This window comes from Mirounga angustirostris, unplaced genomic scaffold, assembly GCF_029215605.1.
Source record: "Mirounga angustirostris isolate CCGP_5_RB_7025 unplaced genomic scaffold, mMirAng1.0.hap1 SCAF_17, whole genome shotgun sequence".
Classification (NCBI taxonomy): domain Eukaryota; kingdom Metazoa; phylum Chordata; class Mammalia; order Carnivora; family Phocidae; genus Mirounga; species Mirounga angustirostris.
In genome coordinates, this window is record NW_026991725.1 from 16955824 (window position 1) to 16982528 (window position 26705).

Sequence of the window (26705 nt, forward strand, 5' to 3'; positions counted from 1 at the left end):
CTTTGAAGGATGGATAGCAATTGAGTCCATAGAATGAAGCATCTCACAGAATGGAACACATTTGCTCTTCAGATCTGGAGGACTTACATAGTTACTTCCACAGACACTGGCAGGGGCAATTTAGGTTCTTTCAATTATTAGAGTAATTCTGGTGCAGAACAGGTAGCCACTTGAGTGGGTAGAGAACCAATTGTGTGTCCTCTCTTGCTCTTGGGCTCTGGAGTGGTAAATACAAATATGTTTAAGAATGACAGGACCTCTGGGACACCTAGGTGGCTCAGTTGGTTGAGTGTCAGACTCTTAGTTTCTGCTCAGGTCATGATCTAAGGGTCCTGGGATCGAGCCTGCATCAGACTGCACTCAGCAGGCAGTCTGCTTGAGATTCTCCCTCTCCTTCTCCCTCTGCCCCTCTCCCGGTTCATGTTCGTGCGTGTGCACGCGCTCTCTCTCTCTCTCTCTCAAATAAATAAATAAAATCTAAAAATAATAATAATAATGACAGGACCTCATTCCCAATCTCCTCAGAGGATGCATGCCTAATACCTATTTCTTAGAAAGGGGAACGGAGGCAGAGCTGATAGCCGGCTGGGAAGGTACATCACCTACAAGTCTTTACTTAGGCACAGGTTCGTTAGCTACAGGCCTCTACACCTTGAGGAACTTGACCCATGAGGGCCCAAGTCCCACTCCTGCATCTGAGAGCCAAGGCCTGGAGGGGACCAGGTGGTGGCAGGACTCTCAGCCTACGGGGAGGGAGTATAGGCAGTAATGAGTCCCCCTTGTCTCTGGGCTGGGTAGGGACAGACCCAAATGAGCACTTGTATCTCTGGTACTTTGCCTGGGGAAGCCTAAGACTTATCTCTTCCCCAGTGATAACATATCTGGGAATCAAGCCCTAGATCCCAATATCAAACCATCTCTTCCCATAACTTCAAATATTACCTAGATGCTCATGACTCCAAAACCTTTATCTTCAATTTGTTCTCTGTTTTTAAGAGACTGGGTTTTTTGTTTGTTTGTTTCTTTTGTTTATTCATTTGTTTTGTTTCTCGTTTTCCACATGAGTGAAATCATGTGGTATCTGTCTTTCTCTGAGCAGCAATATACCCTCTATGTCCATCCATGTTGTAGCAAATGCAAAATCTCATTCTTTTTTATGGCTGAGAATATTCCATACTGTATATGTATACCAGATCTTCTTTATCCATTCATCTACTGATGGACACTTGGGTTGATCCATATCTTGGCTGTTGTAAATAATGCTTCAATAAACATAGGTTACATATATCTTTTCAGTTTAGTGTTTTTGTTTTCCTTGGGTAAATACCCAGTAGTGGAATTACTGTATCACATGCTATTTCTATTTTTAATTTTTTGAGGAACCTCCATACTGTTTTCTGCAGTGGCTGTACCACACATTGCATTCCCACCAACAGGGCACAAGGGCTCTTTTTTCTCCACATCCTTGCCAACATTTGTTATTTCTTGACTTTTTGATTCCTGCCATTCTGACAGATGTATGGTGATACCATTATATTGTACCGGAAATTAATATAACACAGTATATTAATTGTACTTCACAAAAACAACATCAAGGGCGCCTGGGTGGCTCAGTTGGTTGGGCGACTGCCTTCGGCTCAGGTCATGATCCTGGAGTCACAGGATCGAGTCCCGCATCGGGCTCCCTGCTCGGCAGGGAGTCTGCTTCTCCCTCTGACCCTCCCCCCTCTCATGCTCTCTCTCTCTCTCTCTCTCTCTCAAATAAATAAATAAAATCTTAAAAAAAAAAAAAAAAAAACATCAACAACAACAACAACCAAAACCTTTATCTTCATTCCAGATCCATCTCCAGTGTTCTAAACCAGGGGTCAGCAAACCTTTCCATAAAAGGTCACATAAATTCTTTATCACACAGTCATCTCTTTCTTTCTTTTTTTTAACATAAAAATATAAAAGGCATTCTTAAACTGGTTCTGGGCTGTTTGGCCCTCAGGCCACAATTTGCTCACTGCTGCTCCAGACCTCTCTCTACTCCATGCCTTACCCTTCCCTCCCATCCCTAGTTCTCTTACTTTTGCCACCTGGCATATCTTTCATTTTCCTCAATAGCAACAAATCTTCAGTTCTGAGAAAAACAGGATGTTTAGGGATGCCATATATCATGCGTAGGCATGCTAAATAAAACTGGGTGGTTTTATTAGTTTATTAGTTATCTATTGCTCTGAAGGAAACTACCCAAAAGTTTGTGACTTAAGAACAAATATTTATCATTATCATCCCTGTGGGTCAGGGATGGGTCATTGGCTGGGTAGTTCTGGCTCAGAGTCTCCCAGGAGACTGCTGTCAAAATACTGAGCAGCTTGACAGATCCTAAAATTTATGTGAAAATGCAAAACATCTAGACTAGACAAAACAATTTGAAAAAAAAAAAAAAAAAAAGCAAGGTTGTAGGAACTTCATGTCCCAATTTCAAAGCATACTATAAAGCTACAGTTATCAGGATCAGTGTGGTACCATGCCAGAAATAAGTACTGAGATTTATAGTCAATTGATCCTCAACAAAGGTGCAGGGCAATTCACTGAGGAAAAGGCAGGTTTATTCACGAAATGATGTTAAGAAAATTGAACTCAGACCCTCACCCCACACAATACACAAACATTAACTCAAAATAGATCATACACTTGAACTTAAGAGCTAAACAACAAAACATTTAGGGGAAAATGTAGGAGAAAATCCTCAAGACCTCAAGTTAAGCAAAGATTTTTATAGATGTGACACTTAAAGTACGATTCTCAAACAGGGGAGAAGGATAAATTATACTTCATCAAAATGGTCCAAACTTTGGTCCTTTGAAAGGCAATGAAAATGAAAAGCCTGAGGGAAAATACTTGCAAAGTACTCATCTGATAAAGGACTTAAGAATTTAAAAAGAGCATTAAGAATTTAAAAAGAACCCTTAGAACTCAGTAAGACAAACAACCCAATAATAAAATTAATCAAAAGATATGAACAGAATGAAATACAGAACAACTGTCTTAGAAAAACGAAAATGGGCAATCGTCATGCCAAAGCAAGAAGTCATCAGGGTTTTGATGTGGATCGGGATGCCAAAAAGCTGAACAAAGCCTGCAAAGGAATGGGAGCTGATGAAGCAGCCATCGTTGAGATGTTATCAAGCAGGACATTGGATGAGAGGCAACAAATCAAGCAAAAGTACAAGGCAATGTATGGCAAGGACCTGGAGGAGGTGCTCAAGAGTGAACTGAGTGGGAACTTTGAGAAGACAGCCTTGGCCCTCCTGGACCACCCCAGCGAGTACGATGCCCGGCAGCTGCAGAAGGCCATGAAAGTTCTGGGCACAGATGAGGCAGTGCTCATCGAGGTCCTGTGCACAAGAACCAAGAAGGAGATCATAGCCATTAAGGAAGCCTACCAAAGGTTATCTGACAGGAGCCTTGAATCAGATGTCAAAGCTGATACCAGTGGAAACCTAAAAAAAATCCTGATGTCCCTGCTACAGGCTAATCGTGACGAAGGAGATGACGTGGACAAAGATCTAGCTGGTCAGGATGCCAAAGATCTGTATGATGCAGGGGAAGGCCGCAGGGGCACGTACAAGCTCGCCTTCAATGAAGTCCTGGCCAAGAGAAGCCACAAGCAATTACGTGCCACCTTTCAAGCCTACCAAATTCTCATCGACAAAGCCACTGAAGAGGCCACTGAAGCAGAAACATCAGGAGATCTGCAGAAGGCCTACTTAACTCTCGTGAGGTGCTCCCAGGACCAGGAGGGCTATTTCGCTGACCGTCTGTACAAGCCCATGAAGGGTGCAGGCACCGATGAGGAGACACTCATTCACATCCTCATGACCTAAGGTGGACCTTCAAGGGATAAAAGCAAAGTTCCAAGAGAAGTATCAGAAGTCTCTCTCTGACATGGTTTGCTCAGACACCTCTGGGGACTTCCAGAAGCTGCTGGTGGCCCTCTTGCACTGAACCGAGCCAGAAGAGTGGGAGCCCAGGGAGGAGCTACCTTTGTCAAGAGCCCATTTCAAACCAGATTTGTAAATGTGACTCCAGCACATAAAGTACCGAAGAGTCCTGGCTTATTTTCTTGGCAGCTTGAATACTGTAGCTGGGCCAAGCTGTTTAGGTGAAGGGCAACAGCCTCAAAACGCTTGGGCAAGTCACCCTGAATGCTGGCTTAGCAGGTACCTGAGCTGCCTTTCGGCTTTCCTATAGCGTGGAGAACTGAATGCTTTCTGAACACAAATGAAATTAGCTGTTGATGAAAGAAACTACACTTGTCATTAAACATTCAGAAGAATATGTATCACATAGAGGTGGGTAAAGACTGTATGGTTAAGGTACAGGGAAGACAAAATTAACCAGTTGATCAATTTTCCTTCTGTGGGGGCACCTGGGCGGCTCAGTCAGTAAAGCGTCTGTCTTGGGCTCAGGTCATGATCTTGGGATCCTGGGATGGAGCCCCATGTCGGTCAGGCTCCCTGCTCAGCAGGGAGTCTGCTTCTCCCTCTCCCTCTTCCCCTCCCCACCGCCCACTTGTGCACGCACACACACACTTTCTCTCTCTCTCAAATAAATAAATAAAATCTTAAAAAAAAAAAAAGATACAAACAGACATTTCACAAAAGAAGATACACAAATGGCCAATAAGCACAGGAAAAGATGCTCAACATCAGTCATTAGAGAAATGCAAACTAAAGCCATGATAGGATGCCATTTCACACCCACTAAAATATGTGGAGGAACAGGAACACACATCTTGCTGGTGGCAATGTGAAATGGTACAGCAGTTGTGGAAAAGTTTGGCAGTTCTTCAAAAAGATAAACACAGAATAATCATACTTAATTCCACAGCTAAGTGTATAACCAAGAGAACTGAAAACATATGTATGCACAAAGACTTGCATGTGAATATTCATAGCAGCTGTATTCGTAACAGCCCCAAACTGGAAATGACCCAAACATCCACCAACTAATAAAACAAAATTTGATGCATCCATATAACAGAATGTTATTCAGCAAAGAAAAGGAACAAACTATGAATTCACGCTACAACATGGATGAATTTCAAAAACATGCTAAATGAAAAACCAGACACAAGGTACCACATATTAAGAGTCCATTTCTATGAAATGTCCAGAAAAGGCAAATTAATGGAGGCAGGAAGTAGATTAATAGTTGTCCAGAGGGCGCCTGGGTGGCTCAGTCGTTAAGCATCTGCCTTTGGCTCAGGTCATGATCCCAGGGTCCTGGGATCGAGCCCCACATTGGGCTCCCTGCTCAGCGGGAAGCCTGCTTCCCCCTCTCCCACTCCCCCTGCTTGTGTTCCTGTTCTCGCTGTCTCTCTCTGTCATATAAATAAATAAAATCTTTTATATAAAAAAAAAATAGTTGTCCAGAACTGGAAGGAGGAAGGAGGATTAATTGTAAATGATCAGGAGGGATGTTACTGGGGAGATAAGAATGCTCCTAAATTTATAAATGTTGATGGTTGCATCACTAAGTTACTAAAAATCAATGAACTATACACCTGAAATGGTTCAATTTATATATAAATTGATATATAAACTATATATATATAAACTGATATATAAACTATACTCCAATGATGTTATGATTGGGCAAGGCTTCAGTCACTACAAAGCTTAAATGAAACTGGAGGGTTCACTTTCAAGGAGGCTTGCCAGCATGGCTGGCAAAATGGTGCTGGACGTCGGTGAGAGGCCTCAGTTCCTCCACACAAAAGCTTCTTCCACAGGTTGCTTGAGCATTATTTACAGTAACCGAGACATGGAAACAACCTAAGTGTCCATCGATGGATAAATGGATAAAGAAGTTGTGGTATATATACACAATGGAATATTATTCAGCCACAAAAAAAAAAATGAGGAAATTCTACCATTTCCAACAACTTGGATGTTCACTAAGTGAAATAGATCAGACAAAAAGAAATGCTTTTTGTCTTTTTATGTGGAATCTCAAAACTTACAGAAAAAGAGATCAGAATTGTGGTTACCAGCAGTGGAGCATAGGGGCAGGGGGAAATGGAGAAAGGTGGTCAAAAGGTGCAAACTTTGAATTATAAGATAAATAAGTAGTAGGAACGTTATGTACAACACGATGACTATAACTAGCACTGCTGTATATATATATAGGAAATTTAAGAGAGTAAATCCTAAGAGTTTTCATCACAAGAAGAAATTTTTTCTTTTCTCCCTTCTCTCCTTTTTATCATATCTATAGGAGAAGACAGATGTTAGCTGAGCCCACTGTAGTAACCACAATATGTAAAAATTGAACCATCATGCTGTGTTCCTTAAACTTACACTGTGATCTATGTCAATTATTTTTCAAGAAATTATAAATATTATAATAGCTCTTTATAGCCTTTTGCCAAAAGCAGCAAAGAGAATCCAGGCAGCACCTTCAACACGCAGACTGTAACCTCCTTAGCTGGATCACTCAGTTCATAAATTATGGTCCCTACTTTTCACATTAACACAAGTGACAGTGTTGCTAAACCTTTGGCCACTAAAGAACATGCATCCCTTTCCTCCAGCCTCCAATAGCATTTCTTCATTTTCTTTCCCTTCCTCCGGCCAGCCCCCTTGAGGACCATCAGGCTTCTGTTAACAGTCTCTTCAGAGCTCATGAGGCTTTCACCCAAACACTTTGTAAGTTCCTTCCGGCTTCCATTTGCCACTCTGATGTTTTAGCTCTTTGCTTTGGTAACACCCTATTTCCAAGTATCAATTCTGTTTTGGTTATCTACAACTGCATAACAAATTACTAAAAACTTTGGTGGGTGGGAACAATCAAGAAACATTCTCTCAAAATTCTGGTGGCCAGGAATCTGCCAACGGCTTACCTGGTTAGTTCTGACTCACGAGCTCTCATGAGGTTGTGGTCAAGATGTCAGCAGGGGCTGAGCCATCCAAAGGCTTGACCGAATTGGAGAGTCCATTTCCAAAGGGACTCATTCACTGAGGAGCACGTTGGTGATGGCGCAGGTCCTCCCTGAACAGGCCTCTCCCTAGGACTGCCCCTGTGACCAAGTGTCTGGCTCTCCCAGGAGTGAGCTAAGGTACAGAGAAAGCCAGGCAGAAACTATCCTTTGTTAGGACCTATCTTCAGAAGTTACACAGAATCACTTCTGCCAAATTAGATTCGTTAGATAGGTGTCTGGAGTTCACCTTTAAAGGGAGAAATGCCAAATTTATAGACATATAGTAAAACCATGATGGTGGTCAAACTAAGAAATACAGAGTTCTCAAAAATAAGACCCAGTGAGATTAATTTTCTTGAATGACTCACAAACTTATACTGAGGGCATTTGTCAAAATTACATCCTAATGGGGGCGCCTGGGTGGCTCAGTTGGTTAAGCGACTGCCTTCGGCTCAGGTCATGATCCTGGAGTCCCGGGATCGAGTCCCGCATCGGGCTCCCTGCTCGGCGGGGAGTCTGCTTCTCCCTCTGACCCTCCTCCCTCTCATGCTCTCTGTATCTCATTCTCTCTCTCTCAAATAAATAAATAAATAAAATCTTAAAAAAAAAAAAATTACATCCCAATGTATTCTGATCGATGACAGCATTGCTGAAATGAGCATAGAGCCTCCTCCCAACCCCCAGGCAAGGGACTACGGTAAAAAAAGACAACTCTCTTTTTTTGTGTGTTACTTAAAAGCAACTCTCTTTGTTCTAGACTTTTATTTTGTGGTCTCAGCTGCAGAAATTAATAATGAAAACTAAATGTTTTTAAAGTGAGTAAGCTCAGTGCTCATGGTCACTGTTAAAGAGGTTTAAGACAAACTAGATTATTTATTCACTTGTGTACCTATTGTCTGTTCCCTGCTAGAATGCAAGCTTCACAAAGTCAGGCATATTTGTTGAATCACAGTGAAGAGGACTGTGGTAAAGACTCAAGAATGCATGCCAAGCCCTCACAGTTGACCCTGGGCGTTGCCTTACTAAATGTAAGATTGAGTTCACCTATAGCCAGTATGAGTATCTGGCAGATTTGAACTTTTGCATGGACTCTTATCAGGAGTAAATTTTTGAAAACTTTTGAATAAAGTTAATTATAAGATTTGGGGAAAAAATAAAAAACAAATAAAGTGAATAAACTAGAACAGGGTCCATGGGCCACATTTTGAGTAACAAGGCTCTATACTATCCACTCCTTCCCCACTCCACCATTCTCTGCCCCCAGGATCCCACAGAAACCTTTCCCCCCTTAATTAATTCATAAAAATAGACCTCTTGAGAAAGCCTGCCCCACCAAGTCATCTATATGCCTGAACATTTCTGCATAGAATTAGTTAATATAAATTGAGTGCATACTAAATACTGGATACTTCACATATATTACCTCATATTATTGCTCAACAACCCTAGTTATTAACAGTCTCATTTCATGGGAGGACTGAAGCTCAGGTATTAAATAATTTGCCAAGGTCACATGGCTAGTAAGTACCACAACTGGATCTTGAACCTCAGAAGTCTGCCTAAAGATTCATGCATTGATGTTTCTACACTAATCTGAAAACCAATGGAGGAACACAGTTTATGCTAAAATTGAATCCCTGTGACTGGGGCAAGGATAGAGTGATCCTGGTTTGGGCAGTTGTTGTTCATCTATTATTATGAAGAATACAACCAACTTATTCACCAGAAGAGGGACGCCTGGATGGCTCAGTGGTTAAGCATCTGCCTTCAGTTCAGGTCATGATCCCAGGGTCCTGGGATCGAGTCTCGCACTGGGCTTCTTGCTCAGCGGGGAGCCTGCTTCTCCTTCTGCCTGCCGCTCCCCATGCTTGTGCTCACTCACTCTTTCTCTCTCTCTCTCCCTGACAAATAAATAAAATCTTTAAAAAAAAAAAAAAATAACCAGAAGAGAGCCAACGTGTAGTTGTCATGACTTCATGACCTTATTATAAGCACCATGAGATTCCCAAGGGAACTATTTGATTTTTGGGGACATGGGAAAAATGGAGACAAAATAAGGGAGGGCTAAGAATGGACTTTACTTTTTTACTTTACTTTTTTAAGAATTTATTTATTTATTTGAGAGAGAGAAAGAGGAGGAGCAGAGGGAGAGAATCTCAAGCAGACTCCCCACTGAGCATGGAGCCTGATGATGTGGGGGCTTGATCTCAGGACCGTGAGATCATGACCTGAGGCAAAACCAAGAGTCAGACGCTCAAACGACTGAGCCACCCACGTGCCCCAAGAATGGACTTTAAAGAGAAAAGGAAAATCTTTTTAGAAATTGAAAATTAGGGGAAAAAAAGAAAACTGAAAATCAGATAACAGTATATAACAAGAGTTGGCAAACTATGACTTACATGCCAAGTACAACCCACCATATGATTTTTGAAAATAAAATTTTATTGGAGCACAACAGTGCCCATTGCCGATAGCTGCCCTTACACTAGTATGCAGAGTTTACTAGCTGCATGGACTGCAAGTCTAAAATACCATCTGGCTCTTTAAGAAAACTTTGCCAACCCCAGGATACACTCATTGGAAGCAGTTTATATGTATCCTGCTGCCATGTCTGGTTAGAGTAACAGGACACACGTTCATTAGGCAAGAAAATGCCAGAGAAGACAAGGTAAGTGACTCCTCAACCTTCATAGGAAATCATGAATGTGCCAAAGGAAGGAAATGAGAAAATAGATCATGTTCTCTGATCAAGATAAGAATTGCTCAAATGAGCCATGACCAACTTTGCAGAGCAATCAAGCAAGCGTGACCAGACAGGCTGCTGAGATGTGCATCTGCAGCTCCAGAAATGCCGGGATGAAACTGGGGTTCAGGGATGTTCAAGGTGATTCACCCTTCATGACTGTGTGGTCTATGGCTCCATTCTAAGGAAACCCATGCCAACTTTAGAGAAGGACTACGTAAATACTAGAGAGAGGAGTAAAGGGACCACACCTAGCCGCCAGTAGGTTAACAGATATTTGTGGAGGGTACCCATCACTTTGGCAATGACAGCAAGACCAGCAATGAAACAACAGCAATTAACATAGGGCTAAGTGCCTTGTTATCTCATTTAACCCTTATGGACAATCCTACAATTAGGTATTATTGTTTTGCAGATGAGGAGACAGAGGCTCAGAATACTTGCCCAAGTGGGCAGTGTCAGGACTGATGAAAAGTGTCAGGTTTCCTTTGCTCAGGATGGGAACTGTGAGTAAATCTCAGATTCCACATACCCCACCAGGGCCAGCAGGGTGGAAGAGAGCAGAGGAGTCCCTGAGTGCCTCATCTGTATCAGAACAGCCGGTTCCTGACTCCCCCAGCAGGTGCAAGGTAAAAAGCCTCCAATGGTTCATTGTTTGCTGAGATAGTAGCTCTGGAGGTTTCAGTCCTTATTTGTGCTTCTTTTGAGTCTGAAAACCACAGCGGATGTCTGGGATCCTGAGGCCTTGTGATAAATCATGCCACCCACGGGTCTTGTGGAATTGTTGGCATCTTCACTGATTATTGGATGGGGTTCTTCATAACACAGAAGGCAGGTAGGGAGGCATTAAAAACCACTGTCTTCCCATTAAGTTTTTAATCATGGTTTATATTAGGTTTTTAATCATAGAACCCTTGCACTCCCGGGAGCCTGGGTGGCTCAGTGGGTTAAGCGACTGCCTTCAGCTCAGGTCATGATCCCGGAGTCCCGGGATCGAGTCCCGCATCGGGCTCCCTGCTCCGCGGGGAGTCTGCTTCTCTCTCTGACCCTACCCCCTCTTGTGCTCTCTCTTTCACTCTCTCTCTCTCAAATAAATAAAATAAAAAATAAAAATAAAAAAAAGGAATCCTTGCAATCCCATAATCTAGGTGTTCTCTGTATTGTTTGGGGTTGGGAAGTGTATGGCTCAGTGGAGACAGAGCACTTTTACCTACCCGCCCCACCATGCACCGCCCTCCCCCATTTCCCCCAACCAACCCTGGCTGGCTCTGCTAATTCATCTGCACAACACAGTGATCCTCAACCTTTTTTCTTAGCCCTTCTCCTCCCAGGAGCTCCATTAGACATTTTCTCCTAATCACTTTTCCCCACAAAATTCTAATACCACAGAAATACTGTATATCTGTTTAAGTACTATACGTGTACCCATACTTTACATATGCAAAAAGTAAGATTTATTTTGCCCCCCTCTCCCCAACCAATGTTCACCCCCTTGGAGAAGATATCTCCCCTGTGAAGAATACATGTGAGACTTTGCTACTCTAAGTACAATCAACCATCCCTCTCTATCAATGGATCCATCAGCAGCACCAACGTCACCTGGGTGCTTCTTAGAAATGCAGAATCTAAGGCCCTACCACAGACCAGCTGAATTATACTGTGCATTATAACAAGACTCCCCAGGAGGTTCACAGGTACATTAAAGTTGGAGAAGCACTGACCTAAGAATAAGTGTGCACAGTGACTGGGTACTCATAACCTTTGAATGCAGCCCATTTTACCTCCAAATAGCCATGATTGAGAGATCGTTCTCCATGATATAGAGCACAAACTGGTCTTTTTGGAAGTCTACCTACAGCTCCTAATTCTTGCCCAGGTGCCCAAACAAAATAATATTAATTCCTTCAAACACTTGATGACCCATAACATGCCTATCTTGAGTCTTTTCTAAATTACAAGGCTCTGAGTCTCTTATTATTTTCAATTTTTCTTTTTTAATTTGCTTTAGTTGATATTAATCATGCTTTAACAAATAGTAACTTTTATCATTTACTGGAAGCTTGCTATATCTTTGCATGCTATTTATCTAATAGCCACACAAGCCTAAAGCAGGTATTATTACCCCATCCTATAAATAAGGAAACTAAGGTTCCCAGAGGTTGAGTGATTTTCCTTAGTCACACAGTAGTAAGTGGCTGGGACCAAATGCAAAACCAGATCTGCCATGTTCCAAACCCAGTGCACTTTCCATTACTTACTGTTTCAATTTGAAGACTGTGGCAAAGACTTGAGTCCCTTTTTCCCAAGGGATTGGCTTATGAGAGTTTTAGCTTACAAGGCAGCTATTTAGGTTCAGCAAAGGAATTCCACCATCATCAGGTTGGACCTGTCTTTCAAGGTGCATAACCAAATCCCACTGATCAGCAGTAAAAAAGAGGCTTTTGAGTTCACGGTGATACAGAACATTCTTTAATCATAATTCAGCCAGTCCTTCATTTTACTGATGAGAAGACTGAGGCCAGAAAGTAGAAGTGATTTGATCAAGGTCTCACAGCTAATTAATAGCAGAATCTAGGCTAGACTCTACATGAGTTAACACCAAGTCCAGATTGCCCCTTTCCCACCCCACTATACACTATAGCATACTTCATTCTCTAGGGAAAAGGAAGTCCATAAAAAAGGTCCAAAGAGTATACTAGTAGTACATAATAAGTAAAAATAGTCTTCATGCACTTAAAAAAATTTTCTTACTTTCTCCTGAGAGTATATTTGGCTAAGCAAAGGTGACACTTTCAGACAGTAGATGAGAGAGCTAGAGAGAAAGGGTTTCTTTTTCCTTTGGTGTAAGGAGTGACAGTGACTCAAACCAGCCTATGAGAGACAACCGGCAGCATCTCTTCCCAGCCTTGTATTCAGTAACACACATGCTGTTAGCTCAAAATCAGACATGGTGGGAGCATTTACACCATGAAAATCAGCAAATGCTACAAATCCGGTCTTCCTCCCCAGTCCCAGACCACTACTAGAAATGAGTTTATCAAAGTATAAAATGTGATGCTTCAGTGCCGAGTATTGCAGTTCCCTTATCTATCTGAACAGAGGCTGAAACATCAGGCTACCCTCCCGCTTCCCTTAACCTCATTCTCTTTTTCTTCTCTTGACTTTGGGTTTTACCGAGGAAAGAAGTTGCCAAGATGGCTCTGGTTCTACTGGAAGACTTTGGGCTGGGGTAGCTGGGTAGTGATTCTCCGGTTTTATTGTGCATCAGGATCACCTGCCAGGGGCAAGGGACAAGTTAAACTGGACAGTCCTGGGTGCCCCCTCCAGCATTCCTGATCCAGCAGACCTTGGTTAGGGCCTGAAAATTTGCATTTCTAACAAGATCCTGGGTGATGCTGATGTTGTTCATCCAGGGACCACACTTTGAGAACCACTGGCCTGGGGCTTCTTGACTGGTCCCAGCTGATTGCAGCTCATAGCCCTCGAACCTTAATGTACCACATGGTCTGCATCAATTTAGTTTCAGCAAAGCACAAAGAATCTTTACCTCTCTCCAAGACAGTGAGAAGGAGGACTACTAGATTGTCACAACTTGTTCCCCTAGATACAAAGTCACCTCCATCTTTGATTTTATTATTCTGAGAAGCTGGGAAGCTGGAGACACTAAACAAAGCTGTGTTTACAGGTACAAGAGTAATTAGGTGTCCAAAGCAATCCAGAGCCTTGTAGCCAAAGCCTCTGGTATAAGAGGACCAATACCTTTTTCACCCATGGGATAGGAGGGCCTGCAATGGAAAGACTCCCTACTTTCTGAAGCCTTCCCAGAAAGTTAGAGGAGAGGTATTTTAGCAAGAAGTCGTACAACTGCTTTCAGTAAGAAGTGGGGTATATAAATTGAATTAGCTGTAAGTTACTCTATAATACTACTATTGTTACTATTACATCACATTAACTGAAAGTTCAAAGTGGAAAGAATTATGCTAATTGACCAATATAAATAACATACAGAGTTCTGACCCTAGATATTTCTCTGAATTTTATTATCTTCAAATGTCTATAAAAAGACATTTTATAGTGCTTCAGAATTTACAAAGCTCTTCTTTTTTTTTTTTTTAAGATTTTATTTATTTATTTGAGAGAGAGAGAATGAGAGAGAGAGAGCACATGAGAGGGGGGAGGGTCAGAGGGAGAAGCAGGCTCCCTGCCGAGCAGGGAGCCCGATGCGGGACTCGATCCCGGGACTCCAGGATCATGACCTGAGCCGAAGGCAGTCGCTTAACCAACTGAGCCACCCAGGCGCCCTACAAAGCTCTTCTTAAAAAATCATTATCTTGGGGCACCTGGGTGGCTCAGTCGTTAAGCATCTGCCTTCGGCTCAGGTCATGGTCACGGGGTCCTGGGATTGAGCCCCGCATCGGGCTCCCTGCTCCGCGGGAAGCCTGCTTCTCCCTCTCCCACTCCCCCTGCCTGTGTTCCCTCTCTTGCTGTGTCTCTCTCTGTCAAATAAATAAATAAAATCTTAAAAAAAAAAAAAAAAAAAAAGCATTATCTCTTTTCAATGAAGGGTGTATTTTTTTTTTTTTAGTCTTGTTTTCTATCTTGTTTTCTATCTTCTATTTGGTAATCATTGTAGGTTTTTCTTAAATCCTTCTCATAGCTTGTCTTCATCTCCATCTTCAAGTGACCATAAATTGAAGCCATTTGAGTCCTATTAGAGGTGGATATAGGTTTTGCCAATGTCAATTTCAAGGGATTCTGACTGATTAAATAACTTCCATTATGTCAAATCAGAAAAATTTTTAATTAAGAGGAGCAAGCCCTCACAGACCACAATAATTTTATAAATTTCTCAAATAGGAAAAGATAGAGAGTGCTCTTGCTCTAAACAAAATGAAATTAACCCATTTTATATTCACATGTTCCTTTAAAACTAACTTAGAAATCTGAACTGTATTATAAGCCATATGTTGAGTTTGTTGTATTCAGAATAAGTTGTTTATTAAACAAGTACAATAGGAATGGTCACTTAAATTTAAAATGCATTAAAGTTTCCTAAATACCTTTACGATTTTTTTTTAAAGATTTTATTTATTTATTTGACAGAGAGAGAGAGAGAGACAGCGAGAGAGGGAACACAAGCAGGGGGAGTGGGAGAGGGAGAAGCAGGCTTCCCGCTGAGCAGGGAGCCCGATGTGGGGCTTGATCCCAGGACCCTGGGACCATGACCTGAGCCGAAGGCAGACGCTTAACGACTGAGCCACCCAGGTGCCCCCCTTTACAAATATTTAAAGCAATACACACCTTTAAACATTTCTGCTTTGGTGCTGTTTCCCCATCTTAAAGATAAGGAATATGAGGATTACAGACATAAGTGGCATCCTAAGAAATTCAGGCCACATCTTCTGACCTTTCCTGAACCCTCTCTGCTCAGAGTGTGGTCCAAGGACCAGCAGCATGCAGCCCCTGGAAGCTTATTAGAATGGCTGTGTCTTAGGTCCCACTACAGACCTTAAAAATCAGAATCTGCTTTTAATGCGACTGCATCCCCCAGGAGACTCATATGCACGCTGAAGACTGAGAAGTTCTGCTCTAAGTCTCACTGCTCTACACAGACTGGAAGCCGGGCTGCCAAAACTTTTCTCATCCTCACATGAGGAGGCATCCAGCCTCCATCTCTAACCAGACACAGGCCAAGAATCTTAACTGTTCCTTCACTCCAGCCCCTGGAACCCTGTGATATCTCAGACCCTGGAGTCCCTTCCCTCTCCCCTGACTCATCAGCAGCCAGATCTTAAGCAGATACTGAAAACCAGTATGTTGCATAATCCCTACAGGGAGAGAACTCTGGAGAGGAGAGAAGGTACATCTCCTTAGAACTGAGTAGATTATAAAGAAGACCATGTCCATATGGGTTAAAACAATTCTGCACACTCGTTCCCATCACTCATTTCCTTCTGTACCCAAAGACCAGTGGTCAGAGCTACAGAGTACTGAGTTATATGGTATACAGGAGAGGCTTGGATCTTTCCTCCAGGAGTTCATTTAAGGTAGATATGTTTTTCAACCTAGATAGCCGGACCATAGAGCTGTTGTATATTTGCTGTTTTCTGAAATATACTGGGCATGTGCCATAGTGCAGGGTGTCCTCTGTTTGTTATCTCTGTGTTGAGGTGTTGTTACCTCCATCCAAGGATGTGAGGTGAAGTCATTTGCCCAAGATCTATAGCTAATGCCAACATTTAATAGAAGCCTGATGAGATTAAGTTTACCTGTTAGACCTTTCTAAAGCATGATACATACCGAACCGTGTGATAAAAGATTTCTATTGTAGATATTTTTTTTTAAACAATGAAATCTTCCCTTAAAAAGGCAACCAGGTTTGATTAGAGTCTCTCCTCCCATCAGTACTCAGGCCAGAGCCAAAAACCTCTGGTCCAGATGTGATGGTCTCCAGGCAAAAAAATGTAATCACATAGGTCATATATAATTAGGAGACAAAGTGGAGTAGGAACATATTCTCAAAAGCAGACCTGGATTCACTCTGCCATGTATCATCTGTGTAGTCTTGGAAAGATGTTAAAATTCTGTGCTTCGGATGCTTTGTCTCTAAAATGGAGATGATAATAATGCATATCTCCTAAGTTTGTTATAAGAATTAAATGAGATATATATCACATTAAGTGCCTAGCCTAGTGACTGACAAATCCAACAAATGTGGCTTTTCTTTGGTCCCTGAATGTGGAGGCAGGCACAACTGTAGTTGGCTCTCTCTGTCTCTGTGTGATGTGAGCCTGTAAGGGCTCAGTGGCAGCCTGGAGGCTAGCTACTCCCTCACTGTCTGGATTAGCCCCAGTAAACATGCTTTGGTCCTGCAGGTCAGAAATGAGAGAGTCTTTGGTCTATCCTGTGGATTTCCTCAGGGTCATCTGGAAGGAATTTGTTCTTATCTTAAAAGAAACATTTAACTGTTTCCCAATGGGAAGAAAAATACAGGTGGATTTCTGGTTAAACATGGCAGACTCAACGCATATTTTCACTCCACTCAAAACTCTAATGAAACAATAGTAAAGGGAGGAAAAGTGGAAATTCACAAAGACAAAGAAAATAGATAAGAAGATAATAGATTTTAAAACATTAATATTTCTGAAGGTTAAAAGGATAATTGCATGGTTACAGACTTACTGGAGAGGAAATACTGAAACCAAAGACCACTGAGGGAAATCAAAATGGAGCAAGCAGATTCAGGGTCATGGAGTTCCAAAAAGCCTCAGGAATTTGAGATACCAAGATACCTCTGAGAGCAGAGTTGAAGAATAAGACTAAAAACAGGATAGGTTGATGGTCTGTATATGGAAGGAGCAGTCGGTTCCCCCATCTCCTTCCTTCTGAGCAAATAGGGGAGTCCCCCCCATCCTGACCACCCCAACTCACACTGTACATGGGAGACTTGATCTCTTGGAAGTGAATCACAAAGGCTTTGAACTGGGGACACCAGGTGCAGACAGAAGCAAGGTGAATTATCATACTGAAAACAAGGCCATTAAAATTTTTACATTCTGAATGGTAAAACCCTTAGCTCCCTTTTACTGTGTGGTTCCCAGACCTCTGTCAGGTGGTCTTATACTCCCTGGGAAGGATTTGAGTATTTCTTCTCCATAGAAGTGGGCTGGCCCCAGAAAAAAACACCTACAGATACTGTTATTTCATCTGATGAAAAAGCTGGCTCAGTCCTGATCACCCTATAATGATGCTTAGTGTTCAACACACTCTCTCTGCACCCAGAGTTCCCTGTCAGTGTCTAAGTGCTTTACTTAGCTAAAAAATGTCAGATGTTTAAGGAAAGTCCCTAACCAGAAAGGCAGAGATCAAGACCAATAAACTGACGAAGAAGAATAGGGGAAAGGGGGAATTTGCACAGAGAAGAAAATTGAAACTAACAAACTATAATATATAGGAAAAAAGATAAGAAGATAAAAAAAATACCATTATCCACAGAACAAGAATGGGTGAATTTAGAGAAGTGTCCATGGAAATAGACCAATATGATTAAAAATAAAAATTATTCTTGCTAAAGGTCAATTGAAGGGCTGGAATGTAAAGTTAAGGCTATCTTCAAAAATATAGGAGAAAAAGTCAAAATCAGAAAAATAAAAGAAATACATGAAAATGAGAGTAATAGCAAATTAAAGATGGCTAAAATCTTTGCTATTCTCCCACTGAGAGGTAGAGTCTAAATCCCCTCCTCTTAAATAGAACTGGTCTTGGTGACTTGCTTGACCAATAGAATGTGGTAGGCATGATGTTCTGGGACTTCCAAGCCTAAGTCATAAGAAGCCTTGCAACTTCTTTCCAGGCTTCCTATAATACTACTCCAGAACCCAGCCACATACTTTGAAGAAGCTCAAGCAGCCCTGTGGGGAGTGCCATGTGGAAATATATCAACAACCACCCATCAACCACCACCAACTTGCTGGCCCTGTGATTGAGCCATCTTGGAAGGTAGTTACTGTAGTCTCATTAGAGATGTCCTAGTGATTCCACATAAAGCAGAGATGAAGCTATCCTCCACCAAGTCCTGCCCAAATTACAGATTTGCAAGCAAAATAAATGATTACTGTTGTTTTAAGCTGCTTGGTTTTTCGATGGCTTATTATATATCAATAGATAACTAGAACAAGGGCCAACATTTGACCAATAAGAATTTTAAAAAGAGAGATGAAGAAAAGAAAAAAAGAAAATAATAAAAGGGAAGAAACTTTCAAAATAATAATACAAGGGAAATTCCCAGAACTGAGTCTCTAGATTTAAACTAAAAGAAACAAAATACTGAGTGACCAACAAAGTGCATTAAAAAATACCTATTCCAAGGTACATCATCATAAAATTTCAGAACACTAGGGATAAAGAGAAAATCCTAAAGACTTCCAAAGACAAAGAAAAAGGGGGTAAAGGCAAAGCACATGAAAATATAAGGAATCACTGCTCTTCACAGTAGGAAGTTAGAAGACAATGAAGCTACGCTTCAAAGCCATTGGGGGAAAAAATGTTTTAAACCCAGAATTCTATTCTCAAATTATGAATCAAGTGTGAGGCCGAATAAAGACATTTTTTTTTACATGCAAGTTGTCAAAGATTTATTCTGCTAAAGGAGAGTAAGCCAAGAATAACCACATCCTGCGCTCCAGGACTTAGGGATCCCACACAGCAAGGTGAAGGAATTCCCAAGAGGAAGGTGAAGGACAATCACCCTGTACCAGCTGAGCAACCCAACCCAGCTTGGAGAATGGAGGACTCCAGGGGGATAGAGGGAGATGGTATCAGTAAGTTCCCTGGTGTTTTGACCATATTGAAAGGAGTCTGTAGTTCTGGAAATGATTTAGGCTTTCATCAGTGATAAAGTAAATGAGGAATTATGCAAAAATGAAGTGTGAAAGAAACCATCAATTCTAAGAAAAACAAAAAGTTATGGAGAAAAGAAATGTGAACACTATTCTGCAGACTCAGCTGTGATAATGTTGACATGGTCATACTAATGTAAACACAGATTATTAACTCAACCTTGTGAAAGTGTGATGGGATTATACTCTAAGGATCGGGGAAGGAAAGCATGTTGTCAGGAGAGGGGGTGGGTGACCATTTAAGAGAGCTGAATCATCTGCCATGGTAAGAAAGTGTTAGCTAGTATCTTAAATTGAAAAATCAAGAGAAAACAGCCTAAGCAGTTGTTTAAATATAAGACAACACATTTACACTTAGGCCTATTTGACATGCACCAGTCTTTCCTGAGAGAGGATTTGTGCAGGGAGAGCAGGAGCCAGACCAGGGGAGACAAGTGAGGTGTATAGGGCTCATAATTTAAGTGCACAGCCCAGAAAGTGAGTACCTCCTAACATTTTGTGTCCTTGATACCTCACTTGCCTCACCCTAGTCCCAGCTCTAGGGGACAGCACTTGACACCATACAGGTGGTGGTAGAAAGAGCAAATGGTAGAAATGATAAGGAAATTTAGACAGAGGGGAGGGGCTCGGGGCTGTGTATTTCACCTCCTAGTGGATGGATTGAACATGAGACCTTTAAATCAAATCTGAACAGATGAGTAGACTTTTGCAAGGCAGAGAAAAGAAAGGGATTCTAAGTTCAATAAACAAATGCAAAGGAACAGAGGCAGGTGTATGAAGTTAGGGGAAATGAACATAACTGTATGAAGGAGAGGAAACACAGAATTTAATAAGACCTTATTACAGATCACAGATTCAAAAATACTGGGTTAGATTCTTAATACATAGTTAGATTCTTGAAAAAGAATTAGAGCACAAAAAATGAATTTAAGAACATTCTACAGTTGATTGCCTTTCTCTCCAGAGACTCAAAACAAATCTAGAGGCTTCAATTTGTAAGCATCAGTTGGTTGACATATTAGCCCATAGTGGGGCTTGGGATACTTGCATTAGATGGGCATAGAGATGCTTCCATTCATAATTGCTTAGTGTGAGTTTTATGAGTTTGCATAGTGGGGCTGAGTGGGCAGAAGTCTGCTGAGGAGAGATTTGTCCCTTAACACCAGGAAAGCATATGCTGTTAGGTGCCATGGGACTCTCCCTCCTCCAAAGCCAGGTTCCCTTGTGTCCCTGGGAAATAGATCAGGAAGTTTAAGCAAGAGAGCACCCAGAATTTGTGGTGACTGAGATATCACTCTGAAAGCAAACAAACATTTAGCCCAAGATCCTATAAAGAAATGGTAGACAATGTTTTGTTTGCCTATTGACTGGCTTAGCATAATATTTTCTCAATCTCGGTCCTGTATCAATTTCTGACAGTACAATTGAAGGCTAATGCAAGAGTACATTGTCTACAGGGCCAGCCAAGGAAATTGGAAGCTTGGTCAGGAGCTGTAAATATCCTCTTGGTATTTCAATTTGTTTACTCTGAAGTGCTCTCTCAGGGGCCGAGAGGGTTCTGGGACACACTGGCACCAGATTTGCAGTGGGAAAGATCAGTTGCTGAGATAAGGGTTGGGGTCCGCCTTGAGACGTGCCATGAAAAAAAAGGTCTGATTTAGCCATTAAATCCCTCCAAAGGGTGGTGAGTATGACTATAACAATGGGGTATTCAGAAGAACACTTGGTAGGCAGGAAAGGGATGTTCAAACACAAATGCAACAGAGGTTTAGAGGACTGATTTGTCACTCCCTCCTCTTCCAGGGACACTAATCATTGATTGAACTTCAGTCAGAAGACTACACAAGTAGACTCCTCTTTCGGTGACCCAAGAGATGGTGGAGACCAAATACTAAAGCCAGGGGACAGCAAAATCTGCTGAAGATTTGTCCCCAGTGAAAATAATCCTGGTCCACATGATTCACTGTGGGTGGTCCTGGCTGAACTTGGGGTGAATGAGCTCATTGATCCTTGTTTTTAAGTGTCTTAATGGACTTAGCTACTCTAGGAGCAAGGTTGTTGGCAGAAAGAAAGAGAAAGAAAGAGAGAGAGAGAAAGACAGACAGACAGAAAGAAAGAAAGAAAGAAAGAAAGAAAGAAAGAAAGAAAGAAAGAAAGAAAGAAAGAAAGAAAGAAAAGAAAGATATCAGCACATAAAGAAATATACAGAAAAAACATATGTGCACAAACATATGTAGGAGGAAGAATCCTGAAGAACATTTGCCAAAGTTTGCAGGGTACCAAAGGACTCACACATATTCCTAGTAGGTGGTCCACTAAAAAGTCTAAGAGATACTCTGAAACTAACTAGCTACACACACACCACACACACGCACACATGCACGCACTCACGCACACACACAAAAAAACTAAATTAAAGGGATTCTTCGGTGTCTGCGATTCTTCAGTCTGAAATCTCTTGTTTGTATTTAGTGTGGAGTGTTTTCCCTAAAGGATATCCTGTTTGAGATTACTATTGGCCTGTTCCTCTTAACATCCTTAAAGAAACATCCAGAAAAACTAAATAAACCCCCACCCCTCCAATAGCATGCCAAGTGATTTGTCTACAGGAGGTCAGGGAGAGAGTTACATGAACTAAGATGCATTCTCATCTCCTCCTGCGGGTTTCTGCTATAACCCAGAATCCCAAATTGCTTCCCAAGAGGAGAAGGAAACTTGATCCCACTACTTGCATCACAGAGGGAGGTAGCATGGCTTTGGAATCACCCAATCTGAGACCAATTCCTGCCTTAGCAATTGAGTGGCCTCAAGTAAATCTGTGCCTCAGTTTCCTTGCCTATAAAATGAGGATAAATATTTATCTCCTAGGGCCATTAGGAGAATCAAATGAGCAAATATATATAAAAGCACTCTTTAGTTTATAATGAATTTTAACACACATTATTATTGTTATTATGAATATTTCTCCCATCATTGTGAAGATATCATATTGACTTCATAGAATTAGCAACTGAAAAAATAAAATGATTGGAAATATTCATTTTTATTGTTAGTTCAGCAATAGATACCATATTCTTTGTACACTAAAAAAACAAATAATGTGATTGTTTCTTACCATTGTCAGATTTAAAATATTAAATTTCTCAACCAATGTTTCTATTACCTCCTCTTTTAGCAACCACTCTAGAATGATATGATACCAAGTGCCCTGAACACCATGTGGGAAGTGGAAATTAAGGATAGAGACAAATTCTATGGGACCCAGAAAGTTATACTATTTTATACCAAGTTTCTACCTCCTTCAAGACTCTTAATCCTGATATCTTCTAATTCTGCCTCAGCCATTAGGTTAGACTTTCAACATAGCTCACCTAGATTACTACAGTAATCTCTCTCTTCTACCTGTCTTCAGATTATATAGTCCATTTTCACGAGAGCAAAGTTGGATATGTGTGTTTTCTATCACCTCACTCTCTTTATCATTCCTCATGATATCTACACTGTGTCTCATTGAACAACTTTCACTTTCCTGAATCATGCTATCTCTGAGACTTTTTGCCTGAAATGGACCTTCAAAACCCCTTCTCACCTTTGCTTCTCAGATCTTAGTTCAGGGGTCCCCTCCTTTGGGAAGCATTTCCAACAATCCTGTGCTATCCATCTGCTCCCAGCTCCTAAAAGATGCCCGTCCTATGTGTTTTATGAGTCTATGAATATTTTTATCATAGCACTAATTACTTGGCATTGCAATTACTTATTTTCAGGTTTTCCTTACTATATTATGAGCATCTTAAGGAGGGGAATTATATCAATGTGTTTTTATATTTCTGAAACCTAGCACAGTGCCCAGAGTGGATAGGTCCAATGTATGTGTATTGTGAATAGATGAATTAGCAAAAGAACAATTCTGTGAGCTGAAATGAGCTGCCAATTGATTGCAGTTTGCTTGTCTGAGGAATTTTAGGATAAGGTCAGATAGCTCTCCTTTCAGGGTGCTTGGAAATTGCAGACTTGGCAGAGGCAGGGGGATGGACTAGATGGACCATCTGGTCCTCTCTCCAGGCTTGAGGTTGGAGGGGTGGGAGGAGTAATTTCTTCAGAAAAGGAGGAAACAGAGTGAAAAGCAAGTAACAGCTGTTGAGCACTCACCACATCCACAGGACTATGACAGGCAATCTAAATACACAGTTGTCTCCACGGGAATCATGTGAGTTTGGTGTCTTTAATCCCCCTTTTACAGATAGAGAAACTGAAAATTGGAGAGTTTAATTAACTTTCCAAGATCACCTAATTCCTAAATGACAAAGCCAGGACCTGAACTCAGATTCCCCCTGGTTCCTTCATCCATGCTTACCCAAGTGGAGGATGCATAATCTCACAGTTCAGTGGTGTGTGAGTTACACAAAGCAAAAAGGTACACATATGGCATGTTTTCCTGGGGTCATATTACTTAAAGATTTTAGGGAAAACACTATATTCATTGTCAAAAACCACAAAATTAAATACTTAATTTGTAAAAATGTTTCAGATGAAGGGAGTCATAAAACATTTTCAGATTTCAAGCCGGTTGCTTTGGACTGGACCTCCAGGCTTCCAGGTTCTATACTCTCATGCTCTGGAGTCATCAGAGCCACCGTATGGAAACGTTTGAGAAGCTCTGGACTACTGTCAAGAAAGCAGCAGATGCATGCCAAGATTAAGAGGGAGGCTGATGACACATCATCCTCTAGACTGTGGGACTGCTGCAGAAGAGGCTCCGGCTGGGATACACATGGTCCGGGGAGGGAGCGCAAAACAGCGGGAGCTCATCTGAGCACTTAGTGGCTTAAAAATGTCCAAGAAGATATTTCCAAACCCTGAACATAGGACATATCCCCCTCCTGACTAAGCAGCAGACTCTGGCTCAGGGATGTGCAGTCTTGCCAAGGAGACTGAACAGAGCTGATGGTGTCTGGATCATCCGGAATGGGAACAGAGAGAAGGAAAGTGTGATATGTTACTTTTTAAGCTGAATTCAGATGCCCAGTTAGCAAATGGTCTTCTGCTGGAACTCCTCAATTCAGATTTCATTGGTCACTTAATCTTTGAACAAAGTCACGAAATTGTCAAGCCAACCTAAGACTTTAATTCTAATTCACATCTAAAAAGCATATGCTGGGACGCCTGGGTGGCTCAGTCGGTTAAGCGTCTGCCTTTAGCTCAGGTCATGATCCCAGGGTCTTGGGATGGAGCCCCGTGTCGGGCTCCGTGCTCAGTGGGGAGCCTGCTTCTCCCTCCGCCTCCTCCTCCCCCTGCTTGTGTTCTGTCTCTGTCTATCTCTGACAAATAAATAAAATCTTAAAAAAATAAAAAGCATATGCCATATTTAGTCTACAATAAGATACTTTTTCATATTTTAGCACCTCTATGTCTCTCTCTAAAAATAAGATTATGTGTCATAATCTAATGAGCCATTATCTCTTTTTTCTTAATGTCACATTAAATAATAATGTATTTTGTCATCAGTGGCTTCTTGGAGTCCAATAATGTACTGAGCTTTCACAAGTGGGTTTCCATATAAACATTGTACATGTGTTTAAGTTAAAACACTATACACTGTTGAAATTTGTCTTCTTATAAACTCTCCAAATAAAGCACTATATATAAAAGAAATAAAAGGAATCGTCGTGGCTGAGGCAGGAATAGAGCCCCTTCCTCAAACAAAGGTCCCCTGAGGATCCCCTGGTGCCCCTTCCTGAGACAATTCCATAGCATATGGTAGATCAAATAGGCAATACATGGATGAAAGCATAAATGAATGTAAGCTTTAGAGTTGATCTTACTATTTCCATATCTACCTGCAACTAAAATTCAAGAAAGGGAGTTCCTGGGTCAATAATAAAGCTTTGCATTACTATTTGATACTATTTGAACCTATAAATAATATAAATGCATAAGTTTGATACATTTTAAAAATACAAATACAAAAAACCAAAAAATCTGTATGACCTAAATGAAGTTGTATTTAGAACTAAATTAATCAAAATTAATAAGTGTATATGTTAACAAATAAGCACATTAATTAATTAGGCATTTGACACAATGCTTTCTACAGAGGAGTGAAAGAATAACAAAAAAAAATCCTAAGCAAATTAAAATATAGGAATCAATAAAAGTAAAGGCGGAAATTAATTAATTATAAACAAAAAAGAATATGATGCATATATGAACTGGGTCTTTGAAAAAGAACTGTAACTAAAATGAGCAATAAATTAGGTAAATCACTACCTAGACTAATCAAGAGAAAACATGAGAAGGAATAAGAATAGAAAAATAACCACAGACAAAGGAGAAATGAAAATAATTTTATGAGATATTTGCAAAGGAAACATACTTTAAAACCTGGAGCAAACTGCCAAAATTGACTCAAGAGAGGAAAAAAAATTAAACAGATCAATTGTGAAAGCTGTCAAAGAGCACCAGTGTTTTTATTTTATTTTATTTTTTTAAAAGATTTTATTTATTTATTTGACAGAGAGAGAGGCAGTGTGAGAGGGAACACAAGCAGGGGGAGTGGGAGAGGGAGAAGCAGGCCTCCCGCTGAGCAGGGAGCCCGATGCGGGGCTCGATCCCAGGACCCAGGGATCATGACATGAGCCGAAGGCAGACGCTTAACGACTGAGCCACCCAGGTGCCCTGAGCACCAGTGTTTTTAAAACCATGCCAGAGGACAGAGTAAGAAGTAAGATTCCATACTATAATTATATAGCCATCATAATGATAACACAAATATCTGACAGGACGTAAGGCCCAATCTAATGTATATCAATGCAAAACTTATAAATATTACAAAGAGAATTAGCAGTACATTGGATAATAATATATTAGGACCACCTGAAGCTTGCTCAGAAATCCAAATATAGTTCAATGTTAAGAAATATGTTCTGGGCGCCTGGGTGGCTCAGTTGGTTAAGCGACTGCCTTTAGCTCAGGTCATGATCCCGGAATCCCGGGATCGAGTCCCGCGTCGGGCTCCCTGCTCGGCAGGGAGTCTGCTTCTCCCTCTGACCCTCCCCCCTCTCATGTACTCTCTCTCTCATTCTCGCTCTCTCAAATAAATAAATAAATCTTAAAAAAAAAAAGAAATATGTTCTTTAAAAATGTAAAAATAAAAATAAACTAAAAAAATAATAAAGTAATAAAAAATTAAAAAAATTTTTTAATTAAAAAAAAAGAAATATGTTCTTACAAATCACCCATTAATAAGGGAAAGGGCCAGAAAGCATACACTTATTTCAATAGATGCTGAAAAGTCATAATGGATACTTCTTTAACATGAAAAAAAAAACAGTATCTCAAACTATGCTACCTGCTTTTTTTTTTTTTTAAAGATTTTATTTATTTGACAGAGAGAGACACAGCGAGAAAGAGAACACAAGCAGGGGGAGTGGGAGAGGGAGAAGCAGGCTCCCCGCTGAGCAGGGAGCCCGATGTGGGGCTTGATCCCAGGACCCTGGGATCATGACCTGAGCCAAAGGCAGATGCTTAATGACTGAGCCACCCAGGCACCCCATATGCTACCTGCTTAATGAAAAATTGTTATAAATACTCC

General features: G+C 41.1%; 2 protein-coding genes across 4 annotated transcripts in view; one reads left to right on the forward strand and one right to left on the reverse strand.

Moving 5' to 3' along the window:
• Positions 1 to 26705, reverse strand: part of PCTP (phosphatidylcholine transfer protein) — a 254907-nt gene that overhangs the window by 149033 nt on the left and 79169 nt on the right. The gene's annotated exons all lie outside the window — the stretch shown is intronic.
• LOC123854149 (annexin A13-like) lies at positions 3051 to 3996 on the forward strand. Its single transcript, XM_045889186.1, is given in 2 exon segments — positions 3051 to 3871; positions 3873 to 3996. Coding segments are annotated over 2 exon segments (945 nt in total).